Genomic DNA, 19951 nt, shown 5'->3' with positions numbered 1-19951 from the left:
AAAGCAGTCATGAGAAGTTGTAAGGAATGTGGTAGGCCGAGAAATTTTCTTACCGAAGTGAAGCGTAACGAGGTTCCAGAATAAATATTTAGATTTAAAAGATCAAAGGAACTTGTGTTATTATATTTTTAAAAAGGTAGATCAATAGGCTAATAGGTTTCCTTGTGTCTGCAATAGTCCAGAGCATATTTACTGTATCCATGATCCAAGCTCTCTGATAATGCAAGTGGTAAGCAGATGGATAGGAAATACTGGCAACGCTGGGTTCCACGCGTTTCGTCCTGCAAATCGTTCCTGCACTATGATTCAAAGTGCGTTTCACATCAGCTCAGTTTGCTGATTCTGCCCAAGTAACGGTGGCACTTTCCAGAGTTTTTAATTCTTCTTTTTTGGGGGGGGGGCAGAAGATAATTCTGTCCAAGGTTCATTCTGGAGAACGCCAGGAGCAAGACAAGGCAAACATTAAAAACACGTCACCCTTCTGTGGTTTGAAGGGAGGCAGATGAGGTGCTCCGGGCGTAGAGACTGTCTGGCTTTCTAGGAGAATGTAGCATGTATACAGGAGCCAAGAGCAAGCACTGTGCCATCTCCCCCTTTGTGGTTTAAGGAGCACAGTTCATCGCCATTAGCAAAAACTGGCATCTGTCCCTTTCAGCACCTCTGTGTCTACTCAAAGCTTATGGAGATTGTCTTTTGTTTTCTTTTTGCTTTACAAATCTCCATCCACAGGTGGCTGGCAGAGCTGGTAAATCCTAGAAAGCAAAAATGTGAAGAATTACCGTAACAGGACAAAACAATTTGCAATCTTGCATATGTAGTATAAAGTCTGCTCCAGTATAGCACTCACAGCAAAAAAACAACCAAGCTCAGTGGGCCCCAAGTATGGATGTGGCAAACAATCTTGATTAGGAGAGTGACACTAGTTCACCAGGGATTGATGGTAGGCCCAGGAGGGCTTACTGAGATAGGGGAGTCATTGAGAGGGAGGTACTTAAGGCCCGAGGGGAGGGGGAAGGAAGGAAGGAAGGACAGCAACTACAATTAATTCCAAAACACTGCAATAAAAAATTGTAACAAATTCTAAGAAATATGACCATGTAACACCGCTCCAGAAACACGCTCACCGGTTGCCTATTCCTCACCGCATTTCTTATAAAATTGCATTGGTATCATTCAAACTCTCCCTTCCTTCTGGAAAAGGAATTAAAGGAGTTAAAATCTAAGAAATATGACCATGTAACACCGCTCCAGAAACACGCTCACCGGTTGCCTATTCCTCACCGCATTTCTTATAAAATTGCATTGGTATCATTCAAACTCTCCCTTCCTTCTGGAAAAGGAATTAAAGGAGTTAAAATCTTCAGTCAATCTCTGGCTTTTAAGCTTTCTCAACTTAATTCTGAGGATCCCCAGTTCTTTCCAATCTTTCCGTAAATTTCTAAAAACTTTTCTTTTTGCCAAACATTTTGAAAACTAATCTCTCTGAAACTTTTGCTATTACTTTCTTTAGTTTTTATTTAATCATTGTAAACTTTCTTTAGTTTTTATCTAAGGGCCTGTTTTACAAAGCCACACGGCAAAAGCCCTGAAGCCCTTTAAATCTCTATGGGCTTCGAGGCCGTTACCATGCTGCAGCCGCTAGCGCGGCTTTGTAAAACAGGCTGTAATTGTTGTAAACCAAGTCGAGCTTTCTTAGATTGATGACCCGGTATATAAAGTTAAGCTTTAGTTTAGTTTAAACAGACTATTAATACCCCCACTCCCTTCCAAGAGTCTTACGTTCAAATAACCAAAACCTTCTCTCAGTGCCCTCATTAAAAATCATTGGCACTAGACATAATGAAATTTTCTCAATCACTGCGTTCCAATTATGGAACTCACTCCCTGTCATCGTGGAGAAGAATCCTTACTAGATAGATTTCAGAGTTCCTTGAAAACCTCTCTCTTTAAGGGCGCGTTTGAAACTTAAAATCATTAGCCTAAGCTTAGCTAAACAGAACAATGTTTATTCCTTAATCCTCCTCTATTACTCTCAAAACATTTTGTCCCTGCTGTGCTCCCGACCCTTTTATTTTTACCATCATTGTTATCTTTCCTTACACCATTGTTTCTGTTTGTATATTGGTTTTAGTTTGTTTTGTTCGTAGCTTAATGGTCTAGCTTCCCATAATTCTATTATGTCCTTTGCTTAGCGTTTTTATCAAATTTTAAATAAACTTGAAACTTGCTAATAACCCTGTAAAGTTATGTGGGTCCTGGCATAACTATCTTATGAAGGCCCTACCTGTATATAAGAAAGGACCCACATAAGCTCCAGAGGACAGCACACCACCATGTAACCTCAGAGTTTCAGTGCTGGGGCCTGCACATGGCCCAACACTTAATATCAGGCGTTAGCCTAGCTGGCGACTGAATATTGTCCAGAAAATCTTTTGAGGGACAATTAAAATAAGCAATAATGGCTTGGCCCAACCGCTTGAGTTCAATTCTTGGCATAGGTCTTCTGCGCCCTGGGCTGTCTGGGGATATTTTGGAGATCATAATACAGGTGTTTAGAGCAGGGATCCATAAGGGGAACTCGGTTCCTGGCCTTAGGACATTGGCCGCAATGACCAGATCGGGAACAGTGAAAGGAGGGTGGATTAAAATAAGAAGGTGGAAATCCCCAGATAATAACAAAGGGTCATGGCGTAGAATCTCTGCCAAGTGAACAGGAAGAAAAAGGAGAAAAGAGAAATTATCAAAAAACAAAAGGAATTGACCCCAAAATATCCACAAAGACAATCCAGAGAAAACCAAAAAAAACTCTGTGGAATGATGATGTTCCTAAATGGACTTTATTTGAAAGTGTCAAAGTTCCAAAGGTACACTAAAATCATCCACATAAAAATAAATCATCCACATAAAAGCCTTAAAGGACCTAGTCCGCTAGGGATACAGGACCCAACACGGTCCCACTTCCGGCTCACCACACAATTGTTTCCCACGTATTCACCTTTAGAGGACCCCCAGGGACCCCTGAAGAAGACTTTTTGTATCCCTAGCGGACTAGGTCCTTTAAGGCTTTTATGTGGATGATTTATTTTTATGTGGATGAAATTATTTTATGTGGATGATTTCAGTGTACCTTTGGAACTTTGACACTTTCAAATAAAGTCCATTTAGGAACATCGTCACTCCGAAAAGAGGAACTATCACATCCTCCATAAAGCCATGCTGACCCGATTGGTTTAATCTCAAATGGCCACTTGTGTATAGGGGTTTTCCTACTTTTCTCTAGATGTTTAACTGCAATTTTCTCTGTGTTTATTCAGTCTTTTTACTGCTTTGTGCTCACTAGATAAGAATGCACAATCTCAAGCACAAAACTTGTATCCTGATAAAAGTTATTTACACAGTCTCAAAGCTTCTTCTGTCATAAACTAGAATCACCTGCATCCCTTACTGAAATCTAGTCAAAATATCATCCTGTGTAACTTCCCAGGAGCATTATAGGCACACATAGGCTTACAGCTCTGTGCCCTGAAGATGGTGAAATAAACGGCTCCATCCACCGTTGGGCAATTTAATGACTGCCCAGGTAGCTGCAAAGTCTGGGGGTACTTCTCGACTGTGGATGTTGCCCTAGTCTCCAAAGAAATTTGATTCAGAAAAAAAAATTTCACACATATTTAGTACTTTTTCAGAGGAAAACCAATGCATATATTTAAAAAAATGAAGAGAGTGGGTGTATTTCCACCTCCCAGGAATCCCATCTCCTGCTGCAGGTTAAAAAAAAAAAGTGTATATATACTGGACCTATGTGCCAGCGGAGAGGGAGGAGCATTTTCTAAAAACCCATTTTTATACCTAATGCACAGAAATAAGTTTGGGACAACTTTCCTATGCGGAGAGGCTAATGTGGCTAGGACTCTTCAGCTTGGAGAAGAGACGGCTCAGAGGTGATATGACAGAGGTCTATAAAATACTGAGTGGAGTGGAAAGGATAGACGTGAATCCAAAAATACTAGGACTAGGGGACATGCGATTAAGCTACTAAGTAGTAGATTTAAAACAAACCAAAGAAAATATTTCTTCACACAACATGTAACTACTAGAATTCGTTGTCAGAGAACGTGGTGAAATCAGTTAGCTTAGCAGGGTTTAAAAAAAAACGGCTTGGATAATTTCCTAAAAGAGAAGTCCATAGGCCATTATTGAGATGGCTTGGGGACATTCACTGCTTATTCCTGGGATAAGCAGCATAAAATCTATTTTACGCTTCGGAATCTTGTCAGGTACTTGGGGATTGGGTTGGCCACTGTTGGGCTTGATGGACCTTTGGTCTGTCCCAGTATGACAATTCTTAAGTTCCTAGGTGGGAACGACATGGGTGAACCGTGGACGTGCTCTTAAACAATGCAAGCAAGTTATTGAATACTGTTAGTGATGCATGCAGGTTCCTTCATTTTGGCATGCGTACTTAGGCCTGCTATTGACATGGCATAATGAATTTGATGCGCAAATTTGCTGTTATAGAATACTAGCTCAGTGCTCAGATTTTTGGCGTCTAACTTTCAGGCCCAAATTCTGTAACCGGCGCCTCATGTTAGGCACCTATTTTGGAGGCACCCAACTAGATAAGCGCCTATCTAAATTGAACAAGAAGCTCAATTAAGCTTTTTAATCGGCGATAATTGAAACTTAAGGCACCTATCAAGAAAGAACAATTCTGTAAGGCGCCTCTAAAAATTTACGCAGTCTTCAAAAAAAAAAAATAGGCGCTATGCATGTTAGGCGTGAGCGTGGCTTTGTGTTAGGCGCGAGCGTGGCTTTGTGTTAGGCGCCTTGTTACAGAATCGCTGCTCTTAAGCGTGCTTAAGCGCTCGCATGGCCGCCTAACTTTTAGTTGTGCCTAGAGCGGGCCTATTTATTGGGGTGCCTCCAAAATAGGTGCCGCTCAGCGTGATTCACTAAACGGCACCCAATTTTATTTGAATCGCGCTGTACGGTGCCTATTTCGGCACCTAACTTTTGGGCGCTTCTTATAGAATTTGCCCCTTAACGACCTTTATGGAATTGCCCTCTTAATACTTGAGGTGCAGACATACCAGGGACCTATGCAAAGGCCTAAACTCCTCTGTGCCTCTCTTGTGCTTTTTTGGCAACTCTACCACTGTTTTTGCCTGCATCACTTCCACTGACTTTCCGTTCCTTGCATCCGTTGTCTTTCCCAATTCCAAGTCTAAAGTTAGAGGACCGAATTAATAGAAAAACGCAGATACACTGTGGGGTTTTATGCTTTTCCAGGATAAAGTTTCAGGCCAACATTATGATTTTTACAAGTAGACATGTCACACACACCCATCAAGAAATAATTTAAAAATATGTATTCTCACTAAATAAGATCCAGTTGATCGAGAACATACCGTGGTGCAGATGGTGGCATTTGATCCATGACTTTTAAATTTCTTGCGGAGATTTCAACTCTGGGACCCTAGATAACATGGACATGTGCGTTAATGGGACAACAGAAGAAGGGAGCAGGCCTCAAAAATCGGAACAATACAAAGCAAGAGGCCAGAGATATGTCGAACGCAGGGCAAACAGTTACATTTATTAAAACACAAATGAAAGCAACACTGAAAACATAAATAGAATCCTAGGTCTTAAAAAAAGACCATGTGTGATTCAACTTAGGAACCCTAAAGAAGTCCGAACCAGGATCCGGGTTTCGGCAACTGAAGTTGCCTTCCTTTTGCGCAATCGCCGTTTTTGGGGCGCCACTCGGACTAGAGATGCCTTCACGCGACAGCCTGTGATGTTTATATGCATACTGTCTACCTATTGTCCCCTGAGGAAGGCGACTTCAGTTGCCGAAACCCGGATCCTGGTTCTTTAGGGTTCCTAAGTTGGATCACACATGGTCTTTTTTTAAGACCTAGGACTCTATTTAAGTTTCGAGTTTAATTAATTTTAATATACTGACCATCGACGTGCACCTGGCCAGTTTACAATGCTAAAAATAAAAGGTTAAAATACATTTTTGTAGGGGGGAGGAACTGTGAACATTAAATAGACAGATTACAAATACGAACTTGAGCTTGAGGGGAAAGGGGGAGGGGAAAGTTAATAATTACATCATTAAAAACAAATTAATTAAAGGGAAGAGGGGGGAGGATAAAACACCAGGAATGGGGATCGCTTCTTAAAAGCGGTTCGTGTTTATTTTGCAAGCTGTTGGAAAGGAAATATTTAGACGCTATGGTATTTGTCTTGAAATAAAAACATTTTTAGTTTAGTCTTGAATGTTTTCTATTGTTGCTTGCATTTGTGTTTTAATAAATGTAACTGCTTGGCTGCATTCAACATCTCTCTAGCCTCTTAAATATGTGTTAATGACCACACTAAAAAGGCAAGTTTAGAGCCAGTTGCACAGGAGGATGCAACCTGAATACGTATAAAAAGTGACAATTTTAGATTAGAGACATTTACTTTTCCTGTAAAAATTGCTGTTTATAGGTACAACCAGTGTAAGTGAAAGGGGGGGGCGGTCCTTCCCAGGCGCCATGTTGGGGTGGGCGTCGTCACCTCTCCTCCTTTATGCCCTGCTCCTTCCCACTCCTCCCCTCACCATGCACGCCCCCCACCCCTTCCCTTTACCCATACACTTTTGAAATTTGAAACTTTTCTCTGACTATTCCAGACAGTACCCCCCCCCCCAATTCCTTTTGTTCTATCCTTAACGCCCTACTGTTCTATTGATTTAATGGAGTTCTCCCTCTACCCTCATGCTTGTTGTATGTCGGTTAGTCTTTCGTGCATCCACTGTTTCTAATTGTATGTACACTTCTCTCTCCGTATTCGTAGTTTCAGCAATCGCAGTTTCGATTATTCACGGTTTTTGGCTTGCTGGCTCCCCCCCCAAATTACCTCAGCTTGCATAGAGAAATCGCAGATTTCAAGCGTTTACAGAGAAAATCGCCGATTCCCAGTACTTTCTTCACCGTGTTTTGCCTCTCCTTCAAGAACAGGCCAGGTCTCCCACCATGTTATTTGCAGTTTCATCATATTCACGATGGTTTTTAATAGAAAACAGCGAATAACATATGAAAAAGTTATTCACGGTTTTTCTGTATTCACGGGTCTGTTAATCCCCTATCTCAGCGAATACGGAGGGAGAAGTATATAACCCCATTTTTATGAAGCCTGTACACCGCTTAGAATTACGATAAGCGGTATAACATATTCTTACATAAACTTGATAAACTCGAAACTTACCTCTAGTGGTTCACCGCCGCGAGCAACAACTTGAACGTGCTGCTCGCGACCACGTCGTCTCTCCCGCCGACGTCACTTCTGGCTGCTGTGCTCAGGAAGCAACGTCGGCGGGAGAGATGGCAGGGTTGCGATAAGCACGTTGACGTTCTTGTTGCTCGCAGTGGTGAGCAAGTAGAGGTATGTGCGGCAGGGAAGATCGGGGAAGGAGCGGGGGGGGGGCAGAGATGAGGGCGGGTGCTACATTTAGGGTTTTCAAGGCCGACATTTTCAGCGCCTACCTTTGATGTGAATCGCATCTCCAGAGGTACCTACTGGCGCCTAATGCCATTTTCAGCAGTAGCCACGCCTACAGTGGCGTTGGACACGATTCCAGCGCTGTTTTTCCGGCAACAGTAGGCACCTTGTAATTTCTCTTAAGTCTGCTATTAAATGGCATTTTGTACTTAACACAGGTACCGACAGGGTCCTTACAGGCGCCTAAGTTAAGGTGCAATTTATAGAATATGAGCTTTAGTGCCCAAATGTCGATGCCATTTGTGGTGCTAAGATTATAGAATACTGGCATTTATGCTAGGTGCAAGCTCAGCAATATTCTGTATTGTGAACATGCAAGTTGCATAAAATATACATGCAAGGGGGTATCCACATTGGGAGGCACATATGCAGGGCTTGGAAATGTTGCGCACCTGCTTAGGTTACAGAATCCTATCATTTGCATGCTCAAGTGCTACATTTAGGTGTGCACATTTATGCCTGCTCATGACATGGTATAAGCAGGCACTCCTAAACACCAACTCAGGCTAGGGACCAGATGCCAGTATAGAATTCACACTCAGTGCGCTGCATCCTGTCACCTAAATTGGTGCACTTTATAGAACTTCCTCCTCTATGTATAAAGCTGAGTTTTATGCGTACAAAAAGCTTTTTAAAATTGCCCTTTAATTCTAAGCAGATCTGATTAATGTAATGTAATGTAATGTAATGTAATTTATTTCTTATATACCGCATTGGCTGTCTTTATTTAAGTATTTATATAACACTTATAGCCTAAGTCAGGGGTGTCCAATGTTGGTCCTCGAGGGCCGCAATCCAGTCGGGTTTTCAGGATTTCCCCAATGAATATGCATTGAAAGCAGTGCATGCAAATAGATCTCATGCATATTCATTGGGGAAATCCTGAAAACCCGACTGGACTGCGGCCCTCGAGGACCGACATTGGACCTAAGTGGTTTACATTCGGGTACTCAAGCATTTTTTCCCTGTCTGTCCTGGCGGGCTCACACTCTTATCTAATGTACCTGGGGCAATGGGGGATTAAGAGACTTGCCCAGGGTCACAAAGAACAGCATGGTATTTGAACCCACAACCTCAGGGTGCTGAGGCTGTGGCCCTAACCACTGCACCACACACTTTAGCTAAACTTACTGTCATACAAGTTGCTCTGTTAATATTGAATTCAGGGGCCTATTTACTAAAGGGTTTCTCCCGTTTTGAGAGTAATTTTATAAAGTCAGGTCTAGTCATGTGTTTTCAAGGGCCTACTTTACGTCTATGAGCCTACTTGACTTTATAAAATACTGGTGTAGGAGGTAAAGAATGCACTTACTACCATTTACAGTTCCATAACTGGCATAAATGCTAGAGCAAACTGTAAGGCTACAGTCTGACCAACATTTTTTTTGTGCCTGTGATGTCAGAGACAAACCAAAATGGATTCTGTTCAAAGAACTCTGAATTTGTGATACTTCAGATTACTTGTAAGCATTATTAATTTTAGTGATTGCTATACTAATTTAACAGTACATGTATAATTATTTGGTCTTAACCACTGTTTGTATTGGTAGTTAGGTATAAGAAATGATGTGCCCAAATAAAAAGATGCCTGACGGAAATGGAAAGGCTAATGGAAGTGAGATTGGGAAAGTAAGAGAAGGAGAGACAAATGTGATAGATTTTGCAAATGTGACGGCGTTACTGGAACAAACGATAACATCTGAAATGGACAGAGCAACATTATTAGTATCATTTGTTTTTGAACAGGATGTGAATATGATTATGAAATTGTTTTTCAAAAATTCCCAAAAATTGTTTGGGGGTCGGAAAATATGGATATATCCTGACGTAGCTAAGACTACACAAGAACGGAGGAAAGAATTTCTTGCAATGCGACAACAGACTATAAATATTGGAGCAACATTTTTATTGGTGTATCCCTGCAAATGCCTGGTTAGGTACTTGGGTGTTAAATATGTTTTTTTCTCTCCTAACCATCTGAAGGAATTTCTAGATGTTAAGCAGATCATTAAAGATTAAAGATCAAGGGATAATAATAGTAATGGGCGCTAGATACATTATGCCTTTCTTCTTTGCACTATTCCTTTAAATTTCTCTCTAATTTTAGTTTTGGTCACCCCCTGTTTATTGTGGTCTAAGAAAGGGTTTATCATTATGATGATTGTTGTAAAAGTATTATTGTGTTAAAATTTTCTTCCCTGTATTCAATGTAACAAGAATTAATTCTTGTAAAATAAGACTGTATAATTATAAATAAAAAATAACAAAAAAAATAACAGAAATGATGTGCTGCCCTGAAGCTCACTCCACCTTAAAAGGGGGGAAATGTAGGGCTATAGTCTGACCAATCTTTTGCGTGCTATAATGCCATAACCAAACCAATAAGAATTTTATTGTAAAGCACTCTAGACTTGCCAAGTTAAAGAGGTTCCCCCCACTGTGGAATAAGAGGAGCTCTGTAAACAGGTGGGTTAAATGCACCATCACAATACTCACTTGCTTTCTCATAATGTCCATAGTCTGCATGATACACTTTGGTAACAAACCATGACTCCGAGCCAGGATAGCCGCCTGTTCCAGGGACACGCTTAAAGTGCTTCTACAATATAAACATAAGAAGTCCATTAAATACAAAGGTTTTGCAGTGACTACAAGTTAAAAATTGATAGGATATGACTGCAAAAACCTCCATGTTAACTTTTGGGGGCATCCCATCATTTTACCATTCAGGTGGTACAGAGGAAATGTCTTTCTGCATATAAACTGAATGGCAGACAATATGACGTAGTTAGTTACATGAAATATTACATGCTATGAGCTATACCTCTTGAGGTGTCACTAAGCAAGCCATGCTATTACTACTATTAATTATTTCTATAGCACTACCAGACGCATGCAGCGCTGTACAGAGTCACAAAGAAGACAGTCCCTGATCGAAAGAGCTTACAATCTAAACAGGCAAGATATACAAACAAGATGTCATGGATATAGTTAAGGGGAACAGTTAATCAGCTGGCTGGGTTGAAGGGCAGAGGAGTAGGGTTAAGGATTGCTCTCGTATCTTCTACATTAAGCGTTAATGCACAATACTTATCTAAGCATTAACTGTAAGGTACAGAATCTAGTCATTTCATGCCTCCTTTGGCATGAGGTGCTTAAGGGAGAGGATAGCACCCAATAATGCAAAGGATTTCTATTAACTGTTACCATACTGCTCCTTGTGATCCTGGGCAAGTCATGTAATCCCCAATTTGCCCCAGGTACATAATCATGCCTAGTGGTGCCTAAGCAGGCTTAAACATTGCTAGGCAACATAGTAGTAGGTGCCATTATATTTGGCCAGGGTTTTCCCTTGATAATTAGCTTAAATTAAAATTAATTGAATGGTAGGCACCTACCAGAAAGTGGGTATGGTTAAGAGCGGTTCTTCGGTGTGTTTTCCATGTAGGTGCTTAAAATAGTCTTAGGCACCAGTATTGAGGCCAAAAAAAAACCTTGCCATAACCACAATTCTATAAACGGTGCCTAACTGAAGATTGACAGATGCTATGTACTGTGTTCTTCAGCACCTAAGTTTTAGGCATTGTTTATAGAATTGAGGCCTCATTCCGATTTCCAATAGAATCAAGGCCTCATGACCAATTTCCAACTGAAAACTATTTGCTGGAGTTCCTTTAGCAATTTTATTCCATATTTATGCCACACATCCCAATTCTGCTTTCCATCTCCAGAGCTGAGATTTCCAAATAGTCATCCATCACAGCATAGGCGAAGGGGCAGTAAAATGTTTGAGACCGTTCACCATAATGAATGCAGGATCTCACCTCTGCATGCCACTGCCGCACATGACCATCTGACAGGCGCCGAGTCGATAGCAGAGCTCTGAAGAAATGGGCAAGAGCCCAGCTCCAGATACGTTACCACTTGAATGTGGTGTTTTGGTATTTATGAAGGATTTCATTAGGCGGCATAGTTCATCCATCGCATTAAGTGGGCGAATCAGCTAAAAGGGGATAAAGTGCATCAAAAAATGTGTTTAGCATGGTTCTTCTGAAGCATTTCAGTGAAATTCTGACCTACTGCAGTGACTGAAGAATGTTTTAATAAGTCACCATACAGAAGGAGAAAGGCTCAGTGTCCCCTTAGGGACTGATACATAATACAGGTACATTAATAACTGAATACTTTATAGATGCTGAGCTTGTTTTGAAAAGTACATACAATATGCTAATTTTAGAATGAAAACCCTGTACATACTCTTGTTCCCAGCCCAGTTTTATTCCTGCCCCTTTTTAGTATGGCTAAAGCTGGGTACACCGTCATAATCAGGGTTACCATATGGCTCCAGAAAAAGGAAGACGGATTAAGACATTTGGGTTTTACTTCCACTGAAAGCAATGGAAGTAAAACCCAAATGTCTCAATCCATCCTTTTTCTGGAGCCATACAGTAAGCCTAGGCATAATCAATATCAGAACAGGGTTTGTTAATACATACATGGGAGAACAAATTGATGTACTTTTTGTGGGAGGGGAGAAAGAGGGGTATGGCAAGTTTCTCCCGCATCATTCTACTTCCAGCGATTTCAGATCCAGAGCTAGGCTTTAGCACAATGAACCTTCACTCACTCAAAGATTTGTCTTCCATTTTTATACCCCCCCCCCCCCACCACCACCACCACCACCACACACACAGAGCCAAACATCTATTCTGGTCATTGTAGTGAAACTTCTCTCATAGTATATGGACTCTCTAGCCCCAGTAGCAAGGAATGAAATGAGGACTTTGACCACAGCACTACACATCACTAATACTGAGCCACCAGGCTGGCCACAGGCAATCCGCAATAAGAGGTTTTTTATGGAGAGAATATTCTGAAAATTGCTTTCCTTTCAAATCTGTGACCCAAGTAAATTTTCCATTAACTCCTGTGGAGCAAAACTGAATTTCAAGCACATGTGAAGTGGGGTTATTTGTATTTAATGCTAGCTGTTTCCCTTCCACATAATCTTAGACCTTTTATTTATCTGAAATATTAGATGTCCTGACTTTCAAAATGCCCAACTAGACTCTCACAGTGTCAGAAGAAAAACATTTCAGAAAATTCAAAATTGATTTAAAGCTTTGTATTTTCGGTCAGAAGAATCACTGCCAAGCCAAACTAGTGCTGCCCGATTCAGAGAAAAATATTTCGATTCGATTCACCCTGTTGAATCGATTTTTCCGATTCGATTCGATTCACTGTAAAAGTCAATAGGTTCTCCGAGTGGGAACAACCTGATGTCTCAGCACTTGAGGAAAAGACCACATAATAATGTTTATAAGATAAATCATATAAATGATTATACTGAAGCAGGGGGTCCTCGGCGTGAGAGGTAAGCGAGGGGAGAGAATTCTCCAGCGCTTTACACAATATGGCACAGGTTAATCACCCTCTGCCTGCAGTGCATATCATCATAGGACACCTTATGTGTGCTCAAATTAATCAATGTGATAAATTAAACAGCGATATACAATTGGTCAATCACACGAGTGCAAGATCAAACAGGTTGTTCCCACTCAGAGAACCTATTGACTTTTACTGCTTTTCTGTGTGAGTAGATAATTAAGCAAATTTCTGATAGCCTACAGAAATGATTCTCAGCTTCCATTCCCAGCCCCCAAGACTCACCAGCCCCCATTCCGATTCTCAGTTTCCATCCCCAGCCTCCCTGCCTATTCTGAGCTTCCATCCCCAGCCCCCAAGACTCACCAGCCCCCCTGCCGATTTCAGCTTCCATCCCCAGCCCCCCTGCCGATTTCAGTTTCCAGCCCCAGGCCCCAAGACTCACCAGCCCCCCTGATTTCAGCTTCCATCCCCAGGCCCCAAGACTCACCAGCCTCCCTTCTGATTTTAGCTTCCATCCCCAGCCCCCCTGCCGATTTCAGCTTCCATCCCCAGGCCCCCTGCCGATTTCAGCTTCCAGCCCCCCTGCCAATTTCAGCTTCCATCCCCAGCCCCCCCTGCCGATTTCAGCTTCCATCCCCAGGCCCCAAGACTCACCAGCCCCCATTCCGATTCATTTACTTACTGGACTGGATATTAAATCGTGGGGAAGAGAGAAGAAATGTGGGGAAAGAGCCAGCCAAAAATAGTATTTGCTGCTGCCAAGGTCTGCTGCACGAGGTCCGCTCGCGCGCTGATTGACTCTCCCACTCCTTTCATTTCTTCCGATGTAACTTCTGGTTTCGCAAAACCGGAAGTTACATTAGATGGGTAGAGTCCGGCGGCATGAAATATCCCGAACTCATCTTGCAGCTGAATCAGTAAGTCCGGTTTTTAACAAAAACAAACCGATTCGAATCGATTCACCTGATTTGAATCGGTGAACCAATTTGAATCGTGAATCAGGCAGCACTAAGCCAAACACTACAGCAGGTTATAAATGAAGAAAATTATGGAAATTATAAACACATACTTATCGCCCATGGGAAAAATAGGCCAGGGAAATTGGAAGCCGGTGTACCTGATCAATCTTCAATGCCGTGGTATTGGAATCCGTAGATTTCTCAAGATAAAACGCCCTAGAAGGGATCATAAAATAATTGTTTGGAAAGTGATCTATTCCCGGCATATCCTATCTTGGGCAACCATCTAACTAGCCTGGTTTCCAGGATGTCTATAATGAATAAGTATGAGATAGATACATATGCATTGGAGATCCAGTGCATGCCGATCTGTCTCATTTACATTCATTGGAGAAACCATGAAATCCTAAGTGGGTTATTCGGCCATCAGGAGAGGGTTTGGAAAGATTGTCCTACAATACAGAAGCACCGGTCCAACTGGAAAGGTGGCATGGAGTAAGAATATGGTGCCAGATATTCAAAGCCAAATATCCAGAGGGTGGTGAACATATGGAATGCGCTTCCGGAGGTTGTGATAGGCCAGAGCACAGTACAGGGGTTCAAGGAAAGTTTAGATAGATTCCTAAAAGATAAGGGGATTGAGGGGTACAGATAGATGCAGAGGTAGATTATAGACATGGTCAGCAACCAATTCACAGGTCATAGACCTGATGGGCCGCCGCGGGAGCGGACCTCTGGTCTGACCCAGTGGAGGCAACTTCTTATGTTCTTATTTAATGGCAGCTGCTGTACAGATATTGGTGCTGTGGATATTTGGCAACACAATGGGAGTGAGTCTATAAAGGGTACCAAAGGTTAGGCACACAAGATCTAGGTGCTACGCTAGTATCCAATTATAGAATACTAGTGTAGGTCAGCAATTAGGCAATGGAGCAATTAGGCACTTCTCCAATTAGGCATTGGAGAAGTGGAAACTGTCGAGGTAAAGTATAGTATTTAGGGGGAAATTCTAGAAACAGTGCTTTAACTTAGGTGCCGGTAAGCGCCCTACCCGCGCCTAAATTAATAGGGAAACGCCGTTTGAAACGGCAAATTAAATTTAAAGCACCTGCTGGCACCTAAAGAAAAGGTGCTGGAATTGCGCCTCCAGAGATGGCTACCGGCGCCTAACCCCACTGTGGGCGTGGCTAACACCAGAAGTGGCATTAGGCACCATAAAGCGCCTGCGCTGGCACGATTCGTGGCAAAGATAGGCACCGGAAATGTAGGCCTGGAAAACCCTGGCCTAAATTTCTGGCACGCATCTTTCCCGGTGGTGCGATTCTTTATACTGCGCCATCGCGTAAGCAGAGGATGAAAGTCTACCACTGAGCAGCTTCTCTTTAGTCAGCTGCCGATATAGGCGCCACATAGAGGATCCAGGGCTTAGGCATCACCGCGTACACCTGCTCTATGGCAAAGGTAAATGCGAGCACCGAAATGTAGCAATTAGGTTCCTAACCAACAGCATTCCATACAGTGTGTGTTTAAATAGAACATCCATGACCCCACCCAAGCCCTTCCCTTGTCCTAGAACAGTGACCCGTAAACTTTTCCGGCCGGCAGCACACTAAATGCAGTGCCCCAGCTAGAAGGCATCTGGATGTCGATGCGATGATATCACGCACACGTGTGATGTCATCGTGTCAACGTCCGTGCATGTGCGGAGGCCCGTCTTGCTACGACCCCGCCGTTGCAGGGATCCGGGAGGTGCAGGGAGAAGAGGAGAGACGCCGGCCAAGAGGAGTGTCATCCACGCCGGCTGATTTCCTACAGGACGTGCCTCTCGCCGCGAGAGGCACGTCCTGTAGGCAGGCAGCCGGCGTGAACGGCTCTCCTCCTCACCAGCGTGTCGCGGTACACCAGTTGAGATACACTGTACTAGAACATTCAGCTGCCCAGTTAGGAATTCTCAGTAAAGGACTAGAAAACAAAGATGAAAATTTTATAATGCCTTTGTATCAATCTATGGTGCGGCCACACCTCACATACTGTGTGCAATTCCGATTGCTGCATCTCAACAAAGATGAAGTGGAATTAGAAAAGGCACTGCCATCTCGAAGCTGGGACATTAGCTCATTTGTTATTCTATTGTCCATTGATTCTTGCTTTTTGGAAATCAATATGGGGTCAAATAAATTGTATGTTGGAAAATCCAGTGACATTATCGTATGATACTGTGCTGTTTGGCATGTCAATGAGGGCTAAGAGCCAAATATCATCTAAGAATAACAGGCTTCTACTTATTATGCCATACACCAGATTACGAGTAATTGGAAAATCTGGAAGAGACTTAATTACAGTTTCTAGTGGAACTCTTTATGTCACATGTATAAAATGGAAAGGACAATAGCCATACAGCAGGGAAATTTTAGAAAATTACAGGAGATTTGGGAGCCATTAACAAACTATTGTAATGATTGAATATTATTTTTCCCCTTAAAAATGCACATCCAGGATGGGGGGAGGGGAGAAGGGTTTTTTGATTTGAATATTAAATAAGGTATATAGGAATGGAGTTTATGGTAGGTTTTCTTGAATTTAAAGAATGTTATTGATTAGGGGTGAGGGGGGATATAATTCTGATATGGATTTTAACAGAATATTAAGTGTTGTATTTGAGTGTAAAATGTTATAAATGCTGTTACACTTATTGTAAATTTTTTAAAAAATGAATAAAGAATTGGAAAAAAGAAAAGAAAAGGTACAGAGAAGGGTGATGGAAATGATAAAAGGTTTGGGACGACTTCCCTATGAGGAAAGGCTAAAGCGGCTAGGGCTCTTCAGCTTGGAGACGAGACGGCTCAGGAGAGATATGATAAAGGTCTATAAAACACTGAGTGGAGTGGAACAAGTAGATGTGAATCGCTTCCAAAAATACTAGGACTAGGTGGCATGCGATGAAGCTACTAACCAGTCGATTTAAAACAAACTGGAGAAATACAATTAGTCTATTAAATATTGTCTGTATTTCGGCAGGAAAATTGCCTGCTTCAGGGGTCACCAACTAATATTCTGAAACTGTCATGTGCCGGTAAAATAAACACGGATTGTAAATCTTCATAAATGGGCCAGTAAAGCTAGCGTAGAAATCCTTAAGTAAACTGCTCAGTTTGGTCCCAAAGGAAGCAGGCGGTTTTCTCACAGAAACACGGGCCATATTGGGTCCAATTGTATTGGTTGGAGGAGCTGATCCAATTGCATGTGTCTGAGGAGCTGCAACTAATAAACATTTGGGGGGATTTAATTGCTGGGTTTTATGCGGAAGTCCATTTTCTCATCCCTACTCCATCATTGATTTTCATTGTACTTAAGTAGGGATTAGTTTCTGATTCTTCTTTGGTCTTAAGTGCTGATTTATGCATGTATTAAACCTGAATAGGGCTTGTAAAATGAGAGCCATAGCTAAGCAGTTTAAGTTAAGGCATCATTTCTCCTATAAGTGGTCACCCTTGTACTACTGGCAGCTGGAATATATTCTCGTAATATGGATAAGATTAACTGGGTCTTTTTTCTGATATCATCTACTTTCTCATTGTGTTATTGTCTCCCGTAAATAATAAACAGGTAAACAGCCAATAGTATTCTTCTAAACATGATCTTAATGAAAGCTGTTCATCGCTGCACTTTTTTTTTTTTTTTTACCTGAGTTTACGGTAATAATGCTGAACTTTCTCAAGGGAAACACCATTAATCTGATGTTGAAGCTCTTCTAAAGACAGGTTGCAGCTTCCCTGTGACTGGCCTTCAGGATTTTCCAAATCTGAAGAGAAAAACACTTTGATTGAACAACAATCTGCCTCCAATGTGTTAAGCTGCGGGCTACATCCCACCAAGAAATATCATTTTTGTAGAGGTAACGTTCAATGAGCACCCACTAAATTTCAGTTCTTGTTGGGCAATAAAGTTTTCTCCTCTTAGGAACGAGCAAGTGGACAACAGTACTGTACCTCTGGTGAACAGGACAGAATGGAGCTTTAAACTCCCGCCATTTTGAAATCGAGATGGGAGATTGGAGAAGTGGAAACTGTCGAGGTAAAGTATAACTTTTAAGGACTGGCGACTTCCTTCTACATGGTAGAAGATACATGTGTCTAAAGGCAAAACAAGAAAAGCAAAGAATAAAAGTATTAAATTGCTAAACAACACATTCATGCTGTCTATGGCATTGCAGTACAGATTTATTAAATGCCCCCTTAAGACCATGTCATGTCCATTAATGTCCCTCAAAACACGATCCTCACATCGGCCAGCTTAGTTGACATTCTTTAGTCATGACAAAAGCAGGGACGTTGAAATCACAGACTAGCATTTCATTCCTATCTGTTTTGATTTCTAACTACATTTCTTTGTTACTGAGCTGGAACTATATCACATAATCTGCAGTGTACCTAACGTCCAAACTTGCCTGTAGTCTCAACAATCTTGCTCCAGCTTTCTTTGTTGGATTAACCGGAGCAGGACAGTTGAGACTACAAGCAAGTTTGGACGTTAGGTACACTGTAGATTATGTAATATAGTTCCAGCTTTATGAAAAGTTTTCATGCGACAGTGTGAATGTTTCCAGTTCGGACTGTGCATGTTCCTGTCACGGTTGGGACTGTAACCATCTCCGCGTTAATATGTGAGCGGAGATTTTTTTTTTCTTTGAGACCTATGGTGATCATGAGCATGCTCAGTAACAGCTGATGCTGGTGCATTGCTCCATGATGGTATGCGAGGTCTCTTTTTTTGACACAACAAGAAAGTTGACCCTGATTCCTCCACAAAAGGAACGCAACCAAAAGCATAAAAAATTGTGGAGAGTTGATGTCCGCATAAAAATGTCTAAGGCCTGAACTCCTGGAAACATATGGACCCAACACAGTCTGTGTTTCGACACTATTGTCTTCCTCAGGGGTCCCTATCGGTCCTATAAGCAGGCACGTGGTTTAACAACGAAACCTCTGGGCTGGTTCAGGCCCTAGACATTTTTATGTGGATTATTTCTTTGTTCTAATAAAGCCTTCATCTTGGACATCAACTCTCCACAATTTCTTTGCTTTTAGGTCTCTTTTTTCTCTGCTTTTTTTCGTGTGGGAGGTGTGATAGACTTCCCCCCCTCCACCCCTGACAGAAGAAAGTAGAATATTTTGTATAACTTTTGATATTTATCTACTATGCCTGGTGTTTTGGGTTGTGGTAAAATAACCTATCTCGACAGCAGCCCACGGTGATAACTTCCCTCTTAAATCTACCAAAGATTCTCTATCTTTCCCATCAGCTCTTTTCAGGCGTACAGAAAACCTTAGAAAAAGGTCGGAGTTGTATTAGATCAACTCTGCATTAGCCCAGCTATTCATTTCAGCTTTTATTTGCTAATGCACCTTTACAGAAAGGCAGATGCCAGTAATTTCTATAGGTGGAGCTCCTTGCTTCATCCGAGAACTGATTTGTCCCTTGCACCATTCCTTTTGGGTCAATCTCCAAAACATGAAAACAACTGTTACTCCCCCAGGCTCTTAGAATAAAGACCATCTAACAGACAATTACTGCAAAATGAGGCTACAGATCCTTTCTTGAAATCTCATCACTATCTATGAATTATTAAAGTGTCTGAGCAGGAAAAAAATTCAATTGACGATGTTTCCCTAATGACATTTGGATTATATTTTGCTTGGTTTGTCTCTTTTGGTCCTGCTTAGATAAATCTGTGTACTGCAAATCTAGGGTTACCAGTCGTCCGGATTTCTCCGGACATGGCCTCCTTTTGAGGATAAGTCCAGGAGTCCGGACGGCTTTTCAACACCTGGCACTTTGTCCAGGTTTTGAGAAGCCTCCCTCACAATCGGCGTCGGGCAGGAGGGCCATGCGATGATGTCATGCGCGGATGCCCTCCTGCCCGACCAGAGCAGGGGGTGGGGCTAGGGTGAGATTGGGGGTAGGGCTGGGGCATGATAGGTGGAACTGGGCGGGTCTGAGGGCAAGTCTAAGGGGTCCGGATTTTCCGAACGGAAAATCTGGTAACCCTA

The 19951-nt window shown here is 42.1% G+C and overlaps 1 protein-coding gene across 3 annotated transcripts in view; it reads right to left on the bottom strand.

The window, feature by feature from the left end:
• Nucleotides 1–696: 696 nt before the first annotated feature.
• The window catches only part of PREX1 (phosphatidylinositol-3,4,5-trisphosphate dependent Rac exchange factor 1), a 346652-nt gene continuing 327397 nt past the window's right edge, over nucleotides 697–19951 (bottom strand). For 2 of the 3 annotated variants that reach the window (XM_033963869.1, XM_033963870.1), the window contains exons 34-40: nucleotides 17891–18034; nucleotides 17586–17703; nucleotides 14060–14117; nucleotides 11379–11557; nucleotides 10051–10153; nucleotides 5409–5476; nucleotides 697–752 (exon numbers count right to left, since the gene is read on the bottom strand). In XM_033963869.1, the coding sequence (XP_033819760.1) occupies nucleotides 710–752; nucleotides 5409–5476; nucleotides 10051–10153; nucleotides 11379–11557; nucleotides 14060–14117; nucleotides 17586–17703; nucleotides 17891–18034 (713 nt within the window). In that variant the 3' untranslated portion in view covers nucleotides 697–709. Of the gene's footprint in view, nucleotides 753–5408; nucleotides 5477–10050; nucleotides 10154–11378; nucleotides 11558–14059; nucleotides 14118–17585; nucleotides 17704–17890; nucleotides 18035–19951 lie in introns of those variants that run through there. The other variant, XR_004541127.1, reaches the window with a different exon arrangement.

The sequence above is a fragment of the Geotrypetes seraphini genome, chromosome 11 (assembly GCF_902459505.1).
Source record: "Geotrypetes seraphini chromosome 11, aGeoSer1.1, whole genome shotgun sequence".
Classification (NCBI taxonomy): Eukaryota; Metazoa; Chordata; class Amphibia; order Gymnophiona; family Dermophiidae; genus Geotrypetes; species Geotrypetes seraphini.
The sequence above is the reverse complement of the archived record's forward strand: the minus strand, read 5'-3'. Positions and strand labels throughout refer to the sequence as shown.